This window comes from Fringilla coelebs (genome assembly GCF_963513975.1).
Source record: "Fringilla coelebs genome assembly, chromosome: Z".
Taxonomy (NCBI): domain Eukaryota; kingdom Metazoa; phylum Chordata; class Aves; order Passeriformes; family Fringillidae; genus Fringilla; species Fringilla coelebs.
Genome location: NC_140031.1, coordinates 7,343,355 through 7,367,053, shown reverse-complemented (window position 1 = coordinate 7,367,053; position 23,699 = coordinate 7,343,355). Strand labels below are relative to the sequence as shown.

At 43.9% G+C, this 23,699-nt stretch overlaps 1 protein-coding gene across 20 annotated transcripts in view; it reads right to left on the bottom strand.

Moving 5' to 3' along the window:
* The window catches only part of CELF4 (CUGBP Elav-like family member 4), a gene marked incomplete at both ends in the record, with an annotated part of 671,538 nt that overhangs the window by 56,844 nt on the left and 590,995 nt on the right, over positions 1–23,699 (bottom strand). For 7 of the 20 annotated variants that reach the window (XM_084225676.1, XM_084225693.1, XM_084225683.1 and 4 more), the window contains 2 exons: positions 17,634–17,713; positions 22,420–22,548. In XM_084225676.1, coding sequence (XP_084081802.1) covers positions 17,634–17,713; positions 22,420–22,548 — 209 coding nt within the window. Of the gene's footprint in view, positions 1–17,633; positions 17,714–22,419; positions 22,570–23,699 lie in introns of all 20 variants that reach the window. The other 13 variants (XM_084225687.1, XM_084225695.1, XM_084225685.1 and 10 more) reach the window with 2 other exon arrangements.

Sequence of the window (23,699 nt, the reverse complement as noted above, 5' to 3'; positions counted from 1 at the left end):
GCTCACAAATTTCCAGGAAAGATCTGCAATATTAGGATTATGTCTGCAGTCAACACCAGTGCAGAACTACAGATGATCATCAGAGCTGCCTGCAGAAATCTGTGAAAAATGTAGTTCTTTTGGGAAGGAAAGAAATCCTTCTCCTTACCAAGACCAGATGAAGGGTCAATAGCTGCAATCCTTAAATTTCTAATAGGGGCAGAGATGAAAACAAATAGATCTATCTAGGAAGGCATTTTTTGGTCTTTCTCCAAGGAAGTCCTAACTTCATGGGTTGGTTGCTTCCCTGCAGGGCAGCCTCCCCAGGGACAGAGGAGGTGTAGGGGTGGGAAATGTAGCTGCAACCCTGAGAGCAGTAGGCAGGTGCCCTGGGAGCTGGGCTGCCACCCAGCCTGGGGAGATGGGCAGGTGAGCTGTCAGGACACTGGCAGTGAGCAGCTGAAATAATTGTGCTCCCATAGCTTCTGCTCTGACAAACTGGTGTTTGCTGGTCAAAGCATTGTCAGTGGGGAAACGACCAGCTCAGTTCTGCTGGCTCTGGCAGTAGAAGAAGACCAGCTCCATGCCAGAGGAACTGAACTGTTGCAGTTCCTTGTTTTCCTAGCAGAGGAGGAATTTTCTGGAATTGCACAAGAAAAATATTGTTAACTGGCCTACACACGCCCCCATGTACCTGTAACCAGAAAAAGTAATCTCAGTGAAAGCAGAATTGCTCTGCTACAAATTGGGAGGAGTGTAGTAAACCACAGCTATAGACATATGTATATGTAAGTCTAAGCTATACATATTCAATAGCCTCTTCATATCCTCAGTTATGAATAAAGACTTAAGGAATTAACCTGCTAAAAAAAGGCCCCCACAATCTAACACCACACAATGAGTGATGTTCCCTTGGATTAGCAATCTGTACTGGAAGAAACTGATTTTCATTGGCAAAGAATCTTTTTGACCTGTTAGTCTCTCTCTAATAAATCTATAACCCGCTCACACAATGTGATGAAGAGCAAGGTTTTGAAAGAAGTGCTTCAGGAAAACAAAGGGATGCAGATATGAATGCTCCATTCAAAGATGGAGAGCAATCTTCAGCAGTTATTATAAAATCTAAACAGAAGGGGGAGTGGAGGAGAAGAGAGGAAAAAAACCCAACATGTAGCCAAAATTCCCCTGCATTTCTGTTGAAGGCTGGGTGACTTTTAATTTTTCTTCAGATCACATGATGCAGATATTGATCCTTCCCCAAATCACACTCTTAATTGCAGCTCATCGACAAATGAATATTTTAATGCATACATTTCCTGCTAATTATCACCTGGACCAGTTCTTAATTAGATTTCAACACTCATTTAATTAACCCTGATCCAAGAGACTGTTTGGTAACTTGCATCTAATGATTTAAACCTATTTGCAGCTGTATTGGAGGGAGGCACTGGTCCACAGCAGATTGGGCTGTTCAGAGCTGCTGTTGTGATTTGCAGAGCAGCGCCTGCATCATGATGAGCACAATGCAGGATGGAGGATTTTGAAACTGAGTGAGGGTGTATTCATCTCTGCAGAAGGGGTTTTGAAGATGTGACCTGCTCCTGTTAGCATGACAGGGAAGTGTAAATAAGTTGGTGTCTTCTTCCTTCTCCTTTTCTCTCGATCTCTATTTGCCCTGGAAGTCTTAGGGCCAGGGAGCTGCCTCAGGCATTTGCTGATGCCTCACACTGTTGAAAACCAAGCTGTTATTGTAGATGGCATCATAAAAACATGGGTAACTTCCACATGAAGTGCTCGCCCCTGGAGTGTTCTCCCCTTCTGATGTGAGTCATAGTGACTGCACAGCAGCTGTTTGACCCAATGGGATCTCATCTTGCCTCCTGAGAGTTGTTTTTCTGGGTTGCCTGTCGCAGCAGGACTTCAGGCCTCTTTGAACATTGCTATCATATACACAGGGCAGAAAGGCCATTGGCAAATAGATTCAAGCTAGACCACACACTACAAAGAAAGAAGAGGAAAAGAAGAAGTTTTTCTGAGAGTTCTCTGCAATGAGATGTGCATGTAAGCGGTTAAAGATGTGTAGCCAGTAGAGATGCTGCATTGCTCTTGAATATGGAGACTGACCTTGGGATTGATGCTTTCAGTGTGTGGTTCCTCATGTGCAGCTCTTTCATGTGGCCCCAAGGAAATCAGGCAGTAAACTGTATCGGATCAGCCAGTGCGGAACTTTTAACAGTGGAGCCAAATATTGCTGTTCGTGTACAGCCGAACAGGGCTGCTTTCTACTCCAGTGACTTCTACTAATCCACTGGACAGCAATAGAAATGCCCCAGAATGGGCCAGGTTTTCCACAGGGTAAAAATGCCGCAGCCCTTCATCTGGACTATTTATTGCTTCCATGAGGAGTTAAACCATGGCGTAAATCAGCGGTTGTCTGCTGGCAAAGGCAATAGGTCCTGTCTGCTCTGTCATTTACTAGTAATACATAATCTCCTTGCTCTCTCTCCTTCTTGGACCGGACCTCATATTTTGCCAAACCCCATGAGAGTTACACTAGGTAAGTCAATAACATTTGAAATGTACTTCTGCATTTTTCAGAGGATAAGACCTGTTCATTTCTCTACCCTGCAGACCCTCAGTCAGAAGATACTATCATGAAAGTGAGCCTTCCTGCTGGTGCCTCTGCAATAGGCTGCTTGCAATTGGAATTTATCTCTTTTCCCCTCAAATCAACCGCCTTTTTCAAGTGCTTTGATATCTACTGATGAAAAGAATGATAAGGGCTAAGTATTATTATGCTTCTCCTATTCTCTCTTGGGCCAGCAAGTCTGCTTAATGTGGCTATCTTTCTTCCCATCCCCCTCCCACGCATGGTAATGAATTGCTCCCCTTAGTCAGCAGAGTCAGGCACTCTCTGGGTTGGTGGGGCGAGGGAAAAGATGGAGGAAAAATCACTCTGCGCCACACTCACTTTGTAATCCCTAATCAGAGTCCTCTGTGAGAAAAACTAATTTCCCAGGCTGTCTTGACGTGTGAAATAAAGTCATTCTTGAAAACAGGAGCTTGACAGGTCGCTTGTGAAATTTCATATTCAGCTAAAAATAAAATATCCATCCATTGATATTTCATTTAAAGGCAAAGGAAAACAAATCTATTGCCTGGTTGTTGGAACTTTTTCCCATTAGATATGGTCTTCCAAATGGAGTGTATACACAGATTAAGTAAAAGCGTTTCAGGAGGCCAAACATTACTGCCCAGCAGCAGGGAAAAATCACAGAATCACAGAATCAACTAGGATGGAAAAGACCTTTGAGATAATTGAGTCCAACCTGTGACCAAACACAACTGTGTCAACCAGACCATGGCACTGAGTGCCACGTCCAGTCTTTCCTTAAACACCTCCAGGAACTGTGACTCTACCACCTCCCCAGGCAGTCCATTCCAATGCCCAATCACCCTTTCTGTGCAGAAATTCCTCCTAATGTCCAACCTAAACCTCACCTGGAGCAGTTTAAGACTGTGTCCTCTTGTCCTATTGCCTGGGATAACAAACTGACCCTCACCTGGCTACAGCCTCCTTTCAGGGAGTTGTTGAGAGTGATGTAGATGTTCCCCCTGAGCCTCCTCTTCTTTAGGCTAAACAACCCCAGATTCCTCAGACATTGCTCAAGGACTTAGGCAACCCTTCACTGGCTTTGTTGCCCCTTTCTGGACACACTCCAGCATCTCAACGTCCTTCCTCAACTGGGGGGCCCAGAACTGGACACAGCATTTAAGGGGAACCTCACCAGTACCAAGTACAGGGAAAGAATGACTTCCTTGGTCCTGCTGGCCATACGATTCCTGATACAGGCCAGGTGCCATCAGCCTTCTTGGCCACCTGGACACACTGCTGGCTCATGTCCAGCCAGCTGACAACCAGCACACCCACATCCCTTTCTACCTGGGCACTGTCCAGCCACTCTGTCCCCAGCCTGTAGCACTGCAGGCAGGTGTTGTGGCCCAAGTGCAGGACCCAGGACCCCATCCATTGCTGGAGTCAGCCCATCTATCCAGCCTGTCAAGGTCCCTCTGCAGAGCACTCCTGCCCTTCCACACTCCCCCAAAACTTTGTGTTCCCTGTAAATTTGCTGATGGTGAACTCAACTTCCTCATCCAGATCATCAATAAAACAGGACTGTGCCCAACACTGATCCCTGGAGGACATCACTGGTGACTGGCCACCAGCTGGATGCAGCACCATTCACCACCACTCTCTGGGCTCAGCCAGTTCTTATCCCAGCAAAGAGTGCGCCCGTCCAGGCTGTGGGTTGCCAGCTTTTCCTGGAGGATGCTGTGGGAGATGGTGTCAAAGGCTTTGCTGAAGTTCAGGCAGACACATCCACAGCCTTTATCTGGTCATCAAAGGAGATCAGCTTGGTCAGGCAGGGCCTGTGCCTCCTAAGCCCATGCTGGCTGGGTCTCACCCCTTGGCTATCTTGTGGGTGCTATGTGATGGCACCCAAGCTGATCTGTTCCATAACCTTGCTGGGGACCAAGGTCAGGCTGATAGGTCTGTATTTTTCTAGACCCTTCTTCCAGCCTTTCTGATAGATGCATGCCACACTGGCACCTCCAGCCATCTGGGATTTCCCCAGTGAGCCAGAAATGATGATAAATGATGGAGAGGGGCTTGGTGAGCTCTTCCCTCATCACTTTAGGGTGGGTCCCATCTGGTCTCATAGACTTTGAGCACCTAAGTGACTCAGCAGGTCTCTTTCTGCTTCTGCTTGGATTACAGGGGGGCTGTTCTGCTTCCCATCCCTGTCTACTAGCTCAGGTGTCCAACTGCTTCTCCCTAGAACAATATTCTTAGGAAATGTTCTGTGAAGGTCTGGCCTTGCAGAATATATGCCTGAATTTCCTTTTCCTGCCAGCCCTATAAATATGCTCTGATTCCTTAGGTTACTAATCTCCACAGATGGTCAGACACCTTTTTCCTTCAAAACTGATGAATCTGGGTGTAATTTGCTTAAGTCATTAAATTGTGTTTCACTCTAAGCTTAGTGAATCTCCTGCTGGAGACAAACATACATTTAAGTCCTTTAACACAAGGATGTCTCGTGGACCTTTACATCTTTGTTCGCTCAAATGGAGCCAGATAAAACTTCTAGGCCAAAAATATTTTCTTAAAAATTTGCTATATTAAAGTTCCAGAATCTAAAGCTCTTGAGTATGAGAGATCTGAATGTGCAGATCCTATAAAATGCCTTCCAAAATGTCAGCCATGAACACAAAGATGCTTAAATGAGTAGGGCTGCTGGACGCTCATCTTTTGGGCAATGACTGTATTCCTAAGTGTCACCACAGAAATGGGTTTGCTTGTGGTGGGAATTTTGCCTTAGCTCTCCCTTTGTGACTACAAAACAGAGCTGGGAGGATGCTGACCTTCAGCAAGACAATCAGGGTAATATTTCCATGCAAGGATCCTTGATATTAAGGCCCAAAAGCCAAAGGAGGATTTATTTGCTTTGGGCTCTGTCATCTCAGGCCATTTGGCATGATGTCCCCTAAGTCTGAAAACAAATTTGGAATTTTTTTTGGAAATGCCTATGCAGATCTATTGAAAAGAGGGCCACTGAATTAGACAGTGGGGTTTGACCCCAACCTGGGATTTTAAGCAAGTGAAAAAGAAACTTCTGTCCAATTAAACTGTAGAGCAGTGGGAATTTCTGCTAGGCAGAAATGTAATTACCCAGGCTGGAAAGTGACCAAAAGACCAGGACTAACATCCCTCCCATCTTGTGAAATATGTTATTTCTCTGCACTCAGGGCTTCAATTTCATGTCTCATCTGAAAGATGAGTAGGACAGCAGTCACTGGGAGCTATTTCCACTTTACAGTCCTGAGAGCTGGTTTAGACAGTCTTGAGAGTGACAGAGATGGAGAGGGGAAAGGAGGCATTCATCCAGGACTGTAGTGATGGACCCTTTGATAATGCTGCTCCCTCAGTAGAGGAGATTCTTCATGCAATGTCTAAGCAGAGAGAGTTGCTGCAGGTACTTCCCTTCACAGGTCTCCGGAGCTGTTAATTTATTTGGAGTGGAAGCTTGATTTAGGTTTTATTTGCCCATACACTACTTACCAGGTGTCTCTCAGAGCTAAAGTTATTGCTTTCCACAGGGCAACAGAATCATTGAGTCCTGGTGTCACTGTACCCAATTCTAATTAGGAAGAACTCAATATATAACCCAGGTGTTAGTATGCCTCTCGAATCAAAGCCAGGTATCTGAAAAACCTAAACTTAAAAGCAGAGTTCTTCAAGCACTTTTTTTCAAACATTTTTCAGCTCAGTCTATGAATGATAAAAGTCCTCACAAAATCATTCACCCCCCTTAATGCATTATGAAGTGGGAGGTATTGTTACACCAACAGACTAGAGATTCTTTCCTGATATTTAGGGCTGTGAAAGCAGTAAATATTATTTTTTTGTCTATTTGAAGAAAAACATAAATTAAGAATCCAAAAGAAAATGTTATATATTTCCCCTTTCCAATAAGAGCAACATGGTTTGAAAGATTAGGTATGTTTAGTTCCATATTAACTAAAAATATACTTCCCCATAAAATATACTTACACCAAAAATAAAAAGAGCTTAATATTTTTTATAAATTAGGGTTACTATTAAAAACATATTTGGTAGCTGCAGTATAGAGACCTACAAATGATCTTTCCATTTAGTTAAACAAGCAAGGATGAAAATAAGAGAAGTGGAATTATTCCAGGGTCATAATGTGAATTGACAATTGTCAAAGCAAAGTAGAATCTCAGCCAGGTATGGAGATCCTGATGCTTCAGGACTCTGCTCACAAGAACTCCACACCTCTTTGGCACCTCAGGATGAGGACATGAAATGCCTATGATGACTCGGGGAAAAAAAAGTGAAGTTGAGGAAGGGCTGGCAAGCTGGGCAGATACATTTCAGCTGTTCATATGACAAAAAAGAACATTTCCCCTGCACATGACTGTGCCTCCCAGATCCCTGTCATGCTGCAAGACTCCAGGCTACTGTGGTGTAAACCATGCTGCTCAACTGAGATAGTAAAAGATTTGAATTTTTGAAGCATGTTTAAACTGAAGATCTCCAAGCACAGTCCAGCCATGGGCTGGACCAGATGTGCTTTAAAGCTTACTCCTAACCCAAACTTTCCTATGATTCCACAGTTAATTGAGAAAATATTCTGCTTTCAGGGAGGTGTCACCCATGCTTTAATACAGAGAAACAGATGGTCAACTGCAGCAATGAAATGGTGTAAATTCAGTGTAGCTCTCCTGGGCTTTGGTGAAATAAGAAGTTGGTTTATGTTGATGGATCTGCCCTTGCTGCATTTCACTTCACTAAGACTGAAACACACACCTTCACAACCACTGTGAGCACCAACCAGACAGACCTTTGGAATGGGGAGTCAAACATGCTCTTCTAGGTGATTTCACTTGCCAGTGGACATACGAGGCAAAAACATTGGTGTCTGGTAGGATGCTTCACATTCATGACTTTGTGAGCTTCAACTGAGAATCTTATTTGAAAGTCATTGTTTTGATTCTTTGAGGACATCTTTGTCCTGTAAAAATTAAATTTGAACTTTGCAAAATTTGGATAATAGCTACTGCATCACTAATGCTATGTTTTGCACAGGGATAGCATTCTATCATTTACTAAGATCTTTCTGTTTTCCTCACAAGAATACATGCTATCAGTACTGAGCACACTCCTGAGCAAGGCTGGGAAGGAGTGAGTTTAAGGGAAAAAATGAGAAGCATCCAGAGTGATTTAATGCTGATCCAGAGCCTACTTAACTGTGTAGGAAGCTCCCACTGATATAAATGAGGCTTAGATCAAAAGATACAGGAAGAGAAAAGGAGGAAGAAAGAAATGCCCCCAAAGCAAGCAGAAGAGGTAAAGACAATGCTGACATCTTTAATCCTTATTAGAGGAAGGTGGTGATGCCCAGTGGAGCTACCTCCAGTAGGCTGGGAACTCCTTTGGCAGACAGGAACTGTTTCATTTCTCCCAGGCTGGAGGCTTGTCAATGACTCTGATATCCCAGGAAGGTCATTGCCTGTGAATTATTTTAGCCCCTCAAGTGCTAATCTCACACAGATTAGGCAAGAGTTGAGTGGAGCAAGAGTTGAGTGGAGCAAGAATTGCAGGGGCTGCTGTTATCCCAGGACCTGGGCAATTCCCAGGAGTGGCAGGGTCCTGTTCCTGCTTCCCCATGGCCACACCTACAGCTGCTGATTTAATCCAAGCTTCTCCCCTTGGACCTGTGGAGGGATGAGTGGGTGCCAATAATTTTTTTTTTTTCCCCAGAAGGAGGTAGTGTGGCTCACAAGCAGCTATTGCTTGTGCCCTGTTTGGGGATGGTGAATGCTATGGGTCAGAGGGAGCAGAGAAGCCCAGGAAAGATGTCCAGTGATCTCTCTCGTGTCCCACTAGTCACTTCAGTGTCCTGCTGGATGACTGTGTAGTTTTGGAGATGTGACCAGACCAGGGAAGGCCATCTTTGGTGCCAGCATGATTCACACCCTGTGTCAGGCAGTCAGGCTGCCTGGATCTCTGCTCTGAGACCCAGAAACATGATTAATTCGTTAATTTATGAAACTATGTGAGAGCCAGGGAACACAGTCCTACACTTTTACTTTTTGTAGGAAGAATTAAGGGAAATTATGGCAACACTGGGAACCTGCTGTCCCAAAGCTTGTAGAACCAGCAGTCTTGATGGAGGTGCTGGGATGGGGTCTGTGAGTTTTTTTCCCCCTCCATCCAGAGCCCACTGCTCCATGGAAAGCAAAGTGAGCTATCAAGAGTCACTGGACTTTGGTGGTAGAAATGGCTGCAAACTCACATGTAGGTATTACATGTCCTCTGCTTTTTTCATCCTAAAGGACAACACACACCTTTATAAATGGTGTTTAGGTAGCATATTCAAAAAATCATTCATTGCTGGAAAGAGGGCCAGGCCTGCTGCTGGTGACTTATTAATGGGTTTCTAAGTTATTACTATTTTTTAATACCAGGAATGGACGTGCTGTGCTTTGCCCTGAGTTAAACAAGACAGCCTCTGTGTTTCACAAGGACACTGCAAGGAATGTGTGTTCTTTAGAGAGTTCAAGATCAACAGAAAAGAGAAAAACAGGGTCAGAGTCGACATCTCAATTTTCACCCATCAGTTTTTCTAATATCAAGGTTTTAAAACCAAGCCTCAGCCTTCTGCACTAATTTGGGCAGGTGGACTGGCAGCGATGGTACCCCACTCTGCGCTAGGCTTTTTCACTTTGGGCAATTAACTTTCAGCCAAACTCAGGTATGAGTCATGAAGGACACTTAGGTGCTGGAGCTGCATCAACTTTCAGCCTGGATTACCTCTGAGAATTTCCTCTTTATGTTTCTGTGATCATGTAAAAGGAAAGTCTAATGGATTTTCCATTTCCTATTTTAGTTTCAAGAAGAGGAGGCTCAAGGGGAGAACTTATGACTCTCTATGTCTACCTAAAAGGAAGTTTTAGAGAGGTGGGCACTGGTCTTTCCTACTGTGGCTGCAGTGGAAGGTCAGAGGAAATGGCCTTTAGCTGAGACAGGAGACAGCCCAACTAGATTTTAGAAAATAATCACTGTTAGTGTTGTCAGGCTTTGGAATATGCCGCCCTGGTGGAGTCACCATCCCTGGAGGTGTTTTAAGAGGCATCTGGATCTGGGTGATGTAGTTTAGGAGTTAGAAAGGTGGTGCTGGGTTGATAGTCGGACTGAAAGATCTCTTCCACCTTTGATGATTCTGTGATACTGCGATTCTATTTACCCTGAGAGGCTCAGTGACTCTTTCTCTACTGACTTGCACAATGTGGCTTTTACTAACTGAGAACTTGATCCCATGCTGGAATCTCAATGAAAGTAAAGTTTGTTGGTTAATAAATATTCTGAATTGTGGTCTGTTTAGTTGTTATCTGTGTGTACTATGGGTTTGTCTATGGTTCTGTTTATGTTACTGGGATGTTTTCAAGACATTTTCAGTAAGTGAGAGGGTGAACTGGAGGCTTCAACTTTGATAGTCTTAATTCTGTATTTCTCAGATATCAATAAATATTAAGATTTAGATTCTCGGGTGTTTGCTGGTTTTTACTTCTCTACTGGAACCAGGAACAAGAACTGCTGTCACTTGGTTAAGAACAGGCTAAGCATACAGGTCAATTATGTAAAAGACTTGTTTACTCCCATACACTGTATTATTTTTTCTTTTACTTCTCTGTTGTGTCTTGTCTGTTAGGAGACATTCAGATTCTGTAATTGCAGGCATTTTGGGCATCAATTCTAAACCCTCAGCTACTCAAGACAGTCTCTCTCAGGTCCCAGACCCTCTCCATCAACTGTAACAAAAGTGTAGATGACCTTGAAGTTTTATGCTTTGACTGACACTTCAAAGTAATTCGTCCAGCCAGGTTAACCCTGGCCTTTAGTTGGCAAACTGCTGAGTGTAGGAGCTGTCCTGTCAGAGGTGTTTATGGTGTTTAGCACACAGCAGTTTTCTCTAGGAACAACAGTAACCACATTTCCAACTGCAGTAGTCCAAGATGATGCCTACCAGAGTTTCTGGGAGGATGAAAAGAATATTCTAGTTAATGAGAGACCTGCAAACACGAAGATGTGGCTCCATGCACCTGGCTCACAGATTTAGAGGACTTCCCGAAGAATATGTCTTGCTGGAAACGGAATGCACTTCAGCTTTTAAACAGCAGCCTAACTACCCCAAGTCTGTGGAAGTGACAAACCCTTCTGAGCTCTAAAGGCTGCCATGAGCCCGAGGGGAGAAGGGAGTGTGCAGCTGGATGTGAGTGCGTATTTGCGAAGAAGGGAGGAGCGATGAGGAAAGTTTCTCCTATGAAAGAAATGATCTAATTTGAAGCAAGTCCCTCATGGGAAGAGCTGTGACAGAGGCTGCTCTGTTCCTGTTAATTTTCACAGTGCAGCTGTCAGCGGGTCTGTAAATAGTACTCTGCGAAGCCAACGCTTCCTATCCACACATCAACCATTCAATTAACAGAAGAACAGAAGAAGGAAATAAAGTGCACCACAGCCTTCTATCACGGCTTTGATGTTTTCCAGCAATTTATGAAAGTGTACACAAATCTAATTACAAGCCCCACTGCTTCCCATTTACATGGAGCTCCTCAAGTTCAGAGCTGTTTATATCAAAATAATTGTTAAAAATACCTCAGCTGGTCTACGGCATTGTGGCCCCCCACTCACCGGAGCCACCAGGCTGCTCCTCCCAGGGAGATCTTGCCGACTCAGTGCTTTGGTGCAGCCTGCTCCTGCAAAATCTGCTTCCCCACCACTTGTGAGCGCAGCACCCGGGCTGCAGCTTCGTCGTGCCCACAAAGGCCCATTTTCCTCCTTTTCTCCACCTGCTCAGAGCTGCTTCTGCAGACTCTGCACCGCTTTCCCTCCAGCCCGACTTCACCGAAATATTCCTGTGTTAGTGGGGGGTGAGCACAGCTGTTCAGCCGGTTTCCACAGTGGGGCTGTGTCTGAAGGCAGCCTCACAGAGCTCTGCTAAGTCATAGCTGCACCACGGGAATGCTCAGCAATAACAGCAGCAATCATTAGTGTCAGCTGGGGGTGGTTTCCTTGGTGGGGTGCCTGAGCATCCAAAGCCAGGAAGATGAGAACCAGGGCCCCATTTGCCATTAGCTTGAAAGAGGCCACTGCACAGGACAAAGCCACTTGCAAGCTCTGGTTTAGTGCCTGGCATCCCTGCCCGTGCCAGGGTGCTGGAACTGCATGATCTCCAGGGTCCCTTCCTACACAAATAATTCTGCGATCCTATGATCCTTGGGACAGTTTTTGATACTCTCATATTTAAGTCACTCTTACCTGATAAGCCAAAGAGGTGACAAATTCCTTTAGCTTAAATAATGGAAAAAAATCTCTTATGGTATGAAGGGGTGGACAATACATTGCCTAAGGAAAGAAGACAATTTTTTCACCTGGCTGCTACCCATGTTTGGCTGGGAATTTTTCTACTGTGGGTAGACTTCCAAAGAACATGATGGACAGACACTCAAAATCAACTTCATTCAAGGTATTATGGCATTCATATTTTCTTGCTTAATAAAAGGTAAAAAGTACAACAAGTACTTTACAAAAGTACCAAGAGATCTAATCTATATGTCATCTAAAAACACTGAGCAATAATTGCATAATTTGATATTGGTGGTTGCTGGACAGAGATTTGAATTTGGTTTTGCCATTTGTGTTGATAAGAGCTGCATAGAAAAATATTTAAATGAAAGCCTCCAAGTTAACGAAGTTGTGCATTGCAACACTACTGTTTTTTCAAAGTTCAGCTAAACTGGATCTTTCTCTGAGAGGCAGACGTCTGTTCAGTGCTTGTATCCAAGTCTCACATTTTCCCTTTTCACAAAACCAAGGATTCCATCTGAAAAGTAATTTTCATGGAAAATGTTCAGCCAGCCGTAGATAGACTTGGAATGCTATTGCCTGGATGTAGAAGAAATGCTGTGCTTTGACCAAGCTGCTGCAGGCTTCTGTAGTAAAACAGAGAGAGGATTTGGTCTGTATGGTAGGAGAAGCCACGAGAAGCTTGAGGCCTTGATGGCCTTAAACACCATTAATTAAAGAAAGATATGGACTGAAGATAGTGCTGACAATTAGTGTGTTAAGCAAGTTCTCAGCTCTCTAATGGAACAGGAGTCAGGGGACTGTGCTGCTGGATGCCTGGTTTCTGAATCCCAAATTGCTTTATCTGGGCAACAAACAACCAGGACAGATTTCAGGTCTCCCTGTATTGAATGTGAAGTGTTCACTTTAAGCTGCACTGGCTTTATCTTTAGTTTTTAAGCTGGTCCTTTTTTGCATTCTGGTCCTTTTTTCATTCTACGTTGCACTTTGGATGAAGAACCACTATTTTGGAGCTTGAGTACCATAGTAAATTGATGCCTAAAATTAGCTAAAAAGCACACTTCTATTTGGGCTTGCCTATTAGTTTGACAGATTTCAAAATCTATTTCTGTAAAATAAAATTTCTCCAGAGGTATCTGTTTCCCTCTATTGATTATAAAAGAAACTTAGATGACAAACTTAGATGACTACCTTAGACATGAGTTTCTTACCTTTTGGATGTCTTAAATTAGGTTAGATGAGTCCCACCTCAGGTATTCAGTCTAAGCGTGTTATTGAGTTATCCATTATAATGGGACAGGCATGCCCAGAAGGTGATATTGCCCATCCTAGCACAGAAAAGGTGAAGAATGCACAAATCTCTGGAAATGTCTCTCTCTCCTTTCTGCAGGAATCTTAGAAGATATTTAGTACGGGTCACAAACTTTCTGACTGTTAAAGATAAACCAAGCACATCACACTCCTCACTTCTTCTCACCCCTGTGCAGGAAATGTATACAGTAACAGCACCGTTCTACCCCTTCCAGGAATCAATTTATAACCAAAGGAATTCTGAGTTGCCACAGTGGGCAAGATGGTGAAATGGGTGCAAAGCTACTCTATTTTTTAACCCTGTGTAGCTTCTGGGTAGGATAATTGCTGGGACTTAAATGTGTATGATTCTGCCTTCTACTCCAGTCTCTTGAGATCCCTCCTGCAGTGCTGCATGCTGCTCTGGGGGCCCAAACATAAGAAGGACCTGTTGGATCGAGTCCAGAGGAGACCACAAAGCTGCTCAGAGGACTGGAGCACCAAGACAGGCTGAGAGAGCTGGTGTTGTTCGGGGTGGAGGTGAGAAAGCTCCAGGGAGACTTTATAGCATCTTCCTGTGCCTAAAGGGCTGCAAGAGAGCTGAAGAGGGGCTTTTGACAAGGGTCTGGAGTGACAGGAGGGAGGGCAATAGCTTCAGGCTGAAAGAGGGCAGGCTTAGGTCAGCTGTTAGGGAAAGAATTGTTACTGTGAGGGTGGTGAGGCAGTGGTGAGGCAGTGGAGCCTGCTGCCCAGAGAAGCTGCAGGTGCTCCATCCCTGGCAGTGACCAAGGGCTGCTTGGGAAAGGCCTTGGCCAGCCTGGTGCAGTTGCAAGTGTCTCTACTTCTGCTAATGGACCTGTAGATGATCTTTAAGGTTCCTTTTCCAAATCCAAACCAGTCTGTGATAGTTCAATGAAGTTTTGGGAAGAGTTTGTTCTGTGTGGGTGGATGGACGAGGCCACTTCTTAGATTAGTAAGATGTGTTCTGCAGAATGACTTTTCTGCAATTTGGCTGTTGTCCAGATACGAAGACACGGGGAGAAGGAGAAAACCAAGCTGAGGATGATGCCTAGGAAGAGCATGACTGACAGGTAGAATGATAATATTGTCCACAGTGATTGAGAATGAAGGTGGATGATAGAAAAGACAGGTTTTGGGTGGAAAAGTTCAAGAGCTCAGTTTTATACATATTGAGCTTGTTCTGACAGCTAAACATCCACCAGGAGATGGAAAGACAGACCAAGATTTTGGGTTGGACAGGAGTCAGTCCTGAAGCAGAGAAATTAGTTCTGCAAGCTGTCACTACAGCAATAGCAGCTGAATTTGTGTTGGTGGAAAAGGCTGTTAGGGACAAGACTTGGAATAGGAAGAGAAGAAAATGATAGGAAGGGACCTGTTTATGTCCCCATATGGATGGGAAACATAGATAGGAGGGATGGAGTAATCAAAACTAAAAGTACAGGACATATAATTGCTGTAAATACATTATAAATACCAGCAAAAGTACATGAAGATTATGATCTCTTATAAAGGATGATACAGAAATCCAGTAAAACAGTCTCATAAAGTTGATGAGCTAATAGAAAATATGATCTAAAAAGACAAAAAGGAAGCTCTCTTGACAGGTAGGTATAAAAGGAACTTTGTGCCTGCTCAAAAGTAGGGGATTTTGTGTAGCTTATTTCTAAAGGAAATTGATTGTGTAAAAATTGGAAAGATTTAGACTTGGTGGACCCTTAGGAGAAACAAGTGCCTTGCATAGAGAAATGGGTTTGTAATGGCTGGTGGTCAGGCACTTGTCCAAGGTAAGGTTAATTAAAAAAAAAAAAAAAAAAAAAAAAGAGAAAGGAACTTTCATAAAAGAAAGTTGCCTTTTGAAACTATTAGGTAACATATGTTGTGTGAACAGGAAGTCACAGTAGAGCAATAATCCTGACAGCTGTGGAGAAACAGGAGTCTGCTGCAGGAACGAACGGCCCGAGACCTGACAGGAATGATGATGGACGCCCTGCTGGTGGTACACGAGGACAAACCAGGAGATGCTGAAATTGGCTGAGCCACAGGAACAACGTTGAGTTGGCATGGCAGCTGGGCAAATGAGGCCAGTCCTGGTGGAGAGAGGAATGGAAGGGGGCTGAAGGAAGATGGCAGAAATGCCCCCCTCCTTCCCAAGCACGATGGGCTGCGTCTGCATCTCACCACGAGGTGGCTGCATTTCCCTGTGAACATCCAAGCGAGTCCTGAGCGATGCTGCAGGCCCCGAAGTACCATGAAAACAAGAATGGGCACTGAGGTCCTGGCAGGATTTGGCCTATCTCCTTCAAAGAGCCTTAGAAATTTTGAGCCACCGTGGGGGAAAACCTGTCGTGCTCCACGTCTTCATTGAGTGTTGGTCACTCTGCAGGTCCTCACAGGTCTGCAAAAATATGGTGGCATCGTTGTGGCTGCTTGTAGCTCATGGGAGACACAAGGAAATGCCATGTAACTTGGCTTACAATGAAATTAATTTCCTCCTTGCTTTCTCTGTGACCTATGAGTATGTCCTGTGAGGTTCAGCCAATCCATGGAAACTTGTGAAGCTGTGGAAACTTGATTCTGAGTCTGGGAGGGCCATCTAGTAAAGGATAAATTATATTGCTTTTTCAGATGCCCAGCTGTGGTTATTAAAGAATGTTTCTATAACAGGTGTTTGAGTCAGATAAGTCAAGAGGACGAATGGTCCCATAACATTGATCCATGAAGTGGCCAAATTCTCAGGTGTTTTGTATATCCTAAGCTCAGGTGATACCACCAGGATGGAATCAGAAGTTGTTTCCAGATGGCTGTGACATGAGTATGTTTTACTAATCCAAAGTGTTCTGAAAGTAGGAAGGGAAAGGCCTGGGGAGGAATAATAATATTTTGGGTGTACTACATCTAGACAAAATCTTTAACTCTCCTTGGGTCTTGTCTGGTTTTTCGTGTCTTCTGCTTGCCTTTATCACAGGAATTTGCAGGGTTTTGGGATGAGGACTGACTTTTTACTAAACCTTTTTGCTGTACCACACCCTACTGAACTGAACATTCTGGATGTCAGCATATAGACTCTATCACTTTGGGTCAAAGTTTGAAAGAAAGTCACTAAAAGTACCTCTTTAACCCGTCTCAAGAAAGATGGCCATAATGTGTCAGCATGGGATGTCAGCATCAAGCCCAACATCAGTTTTTTTTTTAGGAGAAGCCTTTTAGGAAGAGACTCTTAAAAGTATTTAAGTACTTCAAAAAATGGAGACCCCATGTTTGAGGAGACTTTTTTTGGTACCATCACTGGTAAACATGTACCATTTTTAAACTGATTTGTCTAAGATGGGGTTCCAAAAAATGAGATCTTGATAGTTTGCTAGTTTTAGAAACCTTTTTCCTTGTAAAGAATTTTCCTTTTCCATCCCTGCAAAGATCTAGAGAAAATCTGTCGGGCCCACTTTAAACTTATTTGGATAAATTCATGAATTTACATTAGAGTCTCTTACTGAAAGGGAGATTTTACACTCTCAAATATTTTTAATTGAGCTTTCTTGTATCCTTTCCAAGTTGTCAACATGCTTCTTAGCCTTCCATGATTTACACTGTGAATAATTAGTAATAAAAATAATACACTATTATAATAAACCAAAACAACTTGTACCGGATTTTCTTCTCTTACTGACAGTGGAATGCCTTATATCCTTCTCTGTCTGATGGTGGTGCACAAATACCTATTTGCATAGAAATACAACCCCATTTCTATTTAATTGAACAATCAGCCTTGAAACCCCATATGACTAGAAATTTGTGCAAGTGGACTGATCCCTCAGATATTTCCTGGAAGATCCAGTGATTGGTCTGGCACCAAGGTCTGACATCTTTCAAGGGGCAGGTGTAGGGGACCAGATTTCTGCCAGGTTGGTACTTCTGTGGTAACAGAGACAGGCACCCATCACTGCTGTGATTTGTCTCTAGCCCCTACTGCCATGATGTGAACATGCTTCTCTCTGCTAGGAGCTGGCAAAAAGTTCTTTATCCTTTGCCTAGAGACAGGGACTCTCAGAGGAGGGAAAATGAAAAAAACCCTTAGACACCAGTTTTTACCTGATTCATCCCTCTGAAAATGGCAAGTCTGACCCAAACTTTTTTGGCATGTGTGAACCATATGTCTTTTTTTCAGGCCATCAAAACTGCTGGTGACAGAACACAGCACCCACTGGGGTCCTGTGTCTGTGAGGAATGACACTGCCATCCAGCCTTTGATGAGTTCAGCACACCCAAGGCCCTGGGCCTTCCTGGATGATGAGTTGCAGAGTATAGATAAATAATTTCTCCTCCTCAATCGGGCCACAGGGCGGCCAGGGCTGGCCCAATTCCCACTTGCCTGTGTCACAGAGCTACTCACCGGCATTGTCTGGCTGCCATGCAAGGCATTGATGGCAGCTTGGGCCTCTGCATGTGAAGAGTATTTCACAAATGCACACCCTGGAAGAGGAAAAAGAAGAGCGTAAGAAAGTTTGCACGGGTACTGTGAAATTTCATCTAGCTAAGTATCCTGTCCTCAGAACTGACCAATATGGCTGTAAAGAAGGTATAACAAAAAAAAATGTGTCCTGGTTCTTTTCCAGAGTCCAGACATCAGCAGCCTGAGGACCTCTTAAGGCTAAGCTGCTTCCAGAATTCCCACATTACTTGTAATATGTACTGACAGACACAAACTTAGCAAGAACATCTTGAATCCAGTCGTGTTTTGATATCCACAGCTTTCCACGGCAGAATCTTGCACAGTTTTACAATTTATTGAGTGAAAAAGCTGTTTCCTTTACTTATATTAGACCTAATGATGACTGTTCCTCCCTCTGTGGTTGTGAGAAACAGCACGGAAGCATGTGCAAGTTACTGGAAAGCTGCACATTCTTGACACAAGCAACCACAGGACAAATGTACAGAAGGTATTCAAGTTACTCCAAACCCACGAGGTACCTTATGATTTCACTGTGACAGACTGCCCAGAGCTTGTCTTGGCTCCAAGACACTTGGGTCTGGCAAAGCATGAGACACCTTCTGGTGAAGTAGCAGGGGTGGAAGAGGTACCCATGTGTTGCTTACCATTCTGCCTTGAATCTTAGTTTTTCATAGCTGCAAAGTCAGTGCCTGTGTAGGTGTTCTCTTCTGGACATTAGAGAAATGTGGGCAGTGTTTCTCTGGCCTGTGTTGCTGTGTGGGGAATCTCACACCCAACTCTTACGTAAGGTTTTAGGGCAGAAAGGTGCATTTATGGGTATGTGCTGGAGTGCAAAAATGATCAACACTTCAAAGGGTTACATGCACTTCCAGAGTGGGGGAAAGTATTGCCAACACTCCCAGCTACAAGCAAACTGACTCAGAGATGGGAAGGGTAATTTCCATATGCTAAGGCAGTTTCTGGAACAGATTGGGAGAGATCTGAGAAGTTTTGGCTTCCATCCCCTTCTATTACTACCAACGACTTTTGAGCTTTTAATCAATTTGCAAAGCCCTCTTGGTTTCCCTGAAGGGGTGCAGATTGCAGGGCACAGGATGCCAGTCCCGACAGAGCCATGGCTCGCCTTCAGCCCCCTTGCAGCAAGTTTAGAAAGTCTTCACACCCTTTTGGGTCCCTACAGCGCAGGGTGAAAGTAGAAGAGATGCAAAGTAGAAAAATGAACCCCAAAGGTCCCTAAAATCATCACTGCAGGCTGATAGAAGTGAGATTGAAGAAAGTAGTGATAGCCTGTTCTAAAAATAATATACACATATAAAATATCTTACAGTTCACTTTGAGGGCTGTTCACTTTGCATCACCCTCTCAGCACTGTGCTCAGGCTGTATTTCAGGAAAGGGCCAATGATTATTGCTAATAGTTGGATCTAATTTATAAGGAGCTGAGAAGAGACAATCATGAGAAAATGAGATAGATAAACTTCAGCTGAAAACAATAGGGATCAATTATGACATAATCCCAGCCCAGCATTCCCAGGCTCCTGAGATACTGCGTCTTCCTCTTCATTAATCAGAGATAATCCAGAATTAGGGTGTTTAATTATTTGCAGAGATTCTTTTGTACTTTCTGCCTCTAAAAAGAAGATGCTGATTAGCAAATATACAAAAGCTTTCCTGTTCCAGTCACCAATTTAATTTAGAGCAGGATTTTTGGTTGTGGTGCCGCTGTCATGTTGAAGGCTTCACTCTTGTCAGGTGAAATTCACCCCTGTGCTGAGGGTCCTGATGGATCAGTGGAGCTGGATAAAGGTGGGAAAAAAGGGAGTAGCAGGCATTTATCTTGTTTAATGCTCAGGATGCTAATGGGATCCCTCCTACTGCTTTCTATTAACTGCTTCCAGTAGGTTTTGAGGTAGCAGGATGAGTGAAAATTCAGCTTTTACTGGTGTAAATGGCAAGGCACTAGCACAGATCCCAACATTTTGTCCTTTTTGTTTGTGCATTCAATCAGATGGCTTCTGTACACAACACCAGAAGTGCACATAATCTTCCTTCCATTGTCACCAGAACTGCCTCCAGGAGCGGGTGAGCTGAGGATGTGAGTCATGTCACTCTCCTCAGAACAATGGTGTCCTTTTGACAGGAGCAACTCTGGAATGTGAAGGGATTTTGACACACACAGAGATATAACCTCTGCTGAACAGGGTGATACATGTGCTTAAGGTTTTCTTGTTCCTTTGCCTCCCGACTAGGGCTGGAAGGGCTGCCCTGGTTGTTTTGTCAGCTTGGAGGAGACTGCAGAATCAGGCCCTAGGAATATAATTGCACAGGGTAAGGCTCTTCTTGTGGAGGGTGCTGTTAAGTTTTTACTTTTTGAGTTATTGAGGCAGACTGCTGAGTGGGAAAAAATTAGGAAGGGAAAAAGAATAGCTGCACAGAGAGCAGCAGCAATGAAGACTCTGTGGGTCCTTCTGGATGCACTTCAGGTCCCTCACCTGAGAACTCCTGCACTCCTGCCAGGACCCTGGTGAGCTTTACCTGGAGTCGTGCAGAAGCACACCATCCTCTCCCAGGGAACATAGGTGCTGCATTCCCCTTCAGAGTGAGAAATTCCTCAGTCTCAGCTCTTCTGCCACTTGGTTACCTGCCCCAGCCATTGCTCCTCGCACTGCAACTCAATCAGGAGATATTTCTGCAGACTCTGAAGGCCATGGCCCATGGCTCAGGAGAGCACCCACGGCTTCAGGAAAGGCTTAGGCAGCTTTTTGGCTGTGCCTGGACTGTGATGAGGTTCAGCTGGGGAGCTGCTGCCCAGCTTCTGAGAGCAGTGCTTGCACTGAGCTACCTGAAGGGTGTAGAGGCTCACCACAGGGATACCTGGTGGGGCTGGGCAGGATTTAAGTGCATGGGATCTGACTGCTATCTGGAATTTAGACAATCTGCTTAAATCTCAACTTACGTGGAATTTAAGCCTTATGGGTTTTACCCAAAATAAGTAGCTCACAAGCAATGTGTGTGTGTCACATATTGGTTTCTAGCAGATGGAAAACATTACAGACTGGGAATAACTTTGTGGGAGTTGTGGCTTGCCTGACTGTCTCCTAAGATAAGGGCACTAGCCTTAAGTTTTCCATTGGATTGACTGCTCTGTGTGCATGTGTGCATGCACGAAACCGTGTGTGTGTAAATTAGGAGCCTCACATTCTCAGTAAATAGCACCAGCAAATGGAAGCTGGTAATATTAACTCTGTCAAGGCTCAGTATTGATCCTGAACAGCTCAGTGAAACGTCAGCCTGAGACTGCAGTCTGCTAGCACTAATAATTAAACTGGTTAGCAATATGGAGCTGCCACTCAGATTCTGTCTTATAATGAAATTGTTTTAGAAGGAAAAAAAAAAAAGATAGAGCAAGTATGAAGACAAGTCTGTGGGTTGGATGTCCTCTGGAATTTGTTTCTTATAGACCTCAGACTTTATTGCCTTTATTATTACTCTGTTTAACTCCTTTGTCATTAGATTTCATTCCAAGTGGAAGCAGCCAGACCTGTTTTTTTGTTTTTCCCAATTTACTGATTTGTTCAGTGAATGACATGCTTAACTGTCTGCTGTTATGATGGTTGGAGCTTCTCTAGGACATCCTAGCCTACTTCCCTGTGGGCCAGCCCCTGTCTTTGGGTGTGGTGGAAATGAAGTAACCCCAAAACTGAAAAAAGGTGCCCGCAGCTTATTTTCAGCCATTTATATCAAGAAGGCTGATCTGTGCTGATGTGTGTTGATGTGTGTTGAACAGCTATGAGGCTGGTGTAAAGTAATTTTTTTGGCCACAAGTGATTTTATAGAATAACAATATCTTTCTCCAGTGCATCACTGTGATTTAGATTTTTTTGCTTCCCTGTTGCAAAAATGTGCTGGTTGATGCTGTCACTTGTCAAAATATCCAGTGAAATAAGAACTGTGTTGGCAGGACTGGACTCTTCTCTGGTGTTGCACATGCCAACACAGTTTATGCTATATTATATGCAGATCAATATTTAATGGGCACATTAACTGCTAGGAGGAGAGGGTTTCCTATTACGATTGAAGTTACTTTGTCTAGAGACTTTTGGGGAAAAAGACGACCTTCCTGCACAAGAAAGAAGCCTCACTCTCATGCCTGGGCTGTAGCAGAAGATCTTCTGTGCTATCAGGTAAAAAAAAGTGGCAGAAGGAGGAAAGGCACCTAGATTTGCAATGAAGTATTTGCATGTTTCCAACAGTAAATGTGTAATGAGTGTAATATGGCACCTGTACCCTTGCAGCTGCAATCACTGGCTGGTATGACTCCCTGCAAAGAGCAGGTGAAGAAGGGAAAGACCTGGGGCTGGTGGATGAGAGACAAACAGAGGGATGATGGAGCCGGTGAGAAGATGTAAAATACCAATATTGGCTTTTTTTAAAGAAAGAGTCATCTTGTTCAGCGGGGTGGGGAGAGCACATCTTGAGTGAATGTAAAGGCTCTGTTCAGAGGGGAGGCATCAATTTGCATGTGTGACCCATAGCCCACTGGAGATGAGTGTTTTACAACGTGATCAGCTTTTTCCTCTGACACACAAGCAGAGAGCGACCAGCAGAGCAAAAATGTGCCCCCTCCTAAATAGGAGGTGCTGTAATGGGGGCTGCATGATTTATCACACCAGAAAACTATATATACACGAAGAGCAGGGTCTTGCTCAGCACAAGGCATCCCTCACCTTTGCTGTTGCCATCGGGTCCCCGAAGGATTGTGCACTCCTCGATGTTGCCAAACGCCTCGAATAGCCTGCGCACGTCGTCTTCCGACTGCTGCTTATTGAGCATGCCCACAAAGAGTTTTCTGTCTTCTGGAACAAAATAAAGAGATGCTTACCATATTTCAGGAGGGATGTGAAAGCCAGAATGGCTCAGTATCACATGCAACACAAACGGTGACTTCACCGAGGTGACACATCTCAGAAGCTGCTAGTCTTTTCAGGTGGCTGGCTTGAAAAAACTTAACAGCCTCTGACTTCACATGAGTACTTGTAAATAATCCAGCAAATCTTGGAAAAACCAAACCACCAAACAACAAACTCAAATGGTTTGGTTATTTATAAAATCTTTATCTGCCTCTTAAAATCTAGGCACCAAAGTCTTCCAGATCAGCTTCTCCTGATCAATTTTTGCAGTCAGTTTGCAGTAACTGAAATGACAACATTGCTCAGACTGCAATCCAAGAGGAATGTGATAAATATAGTGCATTGGAACCAAGTCCAAATGAAAAATAACATAAGTTAGTAGCCCTCGCAATACTAAATAAGTTGCAGGAAAAAAATGTATAACATAAGCTTTTTAAAACCAGGATATAAAGGAAGTCACAGCCTGTAAACTGGAGATTTGTCATTCATGCCCACTCAGAGACATGTATCTACAAGTCTGGATGAGATTTTTAATATATTTATAAAGTTCATTTGAAATAAGCCCAAAGTTTTTGAAACTTAAATAGTTTTTTGAAATATAAAGTTAACTTATACGATTGTTAATATCTGAGATAGCTCAGGCAGGTGGCATTTCATGACAAAGCAGAACATTTTCTGCTAATGGATAATTGTATTTTGAACAAGGATGCTCAGTGTGATCCAGCACTGTGCACTCACAGGACCAAACATGTCCTGGGCTGCATCCAGAGCCCCGTGGGCAGCAGGGCAGGGAGGGGATTCTGCCCCTCTGCTCTGCTGAGACCCACCTGGAGCCCTGCATCCAGCTCTGGGCTCTCAGCATGGGAACCACAGGGATTTGCTGGAGTCAGCCCGGAGCAGGAATTGGAACTGGCTGATCTTCAGGGTCCCTCCCAACCCAAATAATTTTGGGGATCTTCATGGGACACTTCCAGAAAATATTGGTGAAAAAAGAAAGATTGTCAGAAAGATCTCAGAGGGGGCTGAGTGATACCTCTCAATCTGGTTCCTGTTCAAACACTACTACCATTACACCAAGAAAAAAAGGAAATTTACAT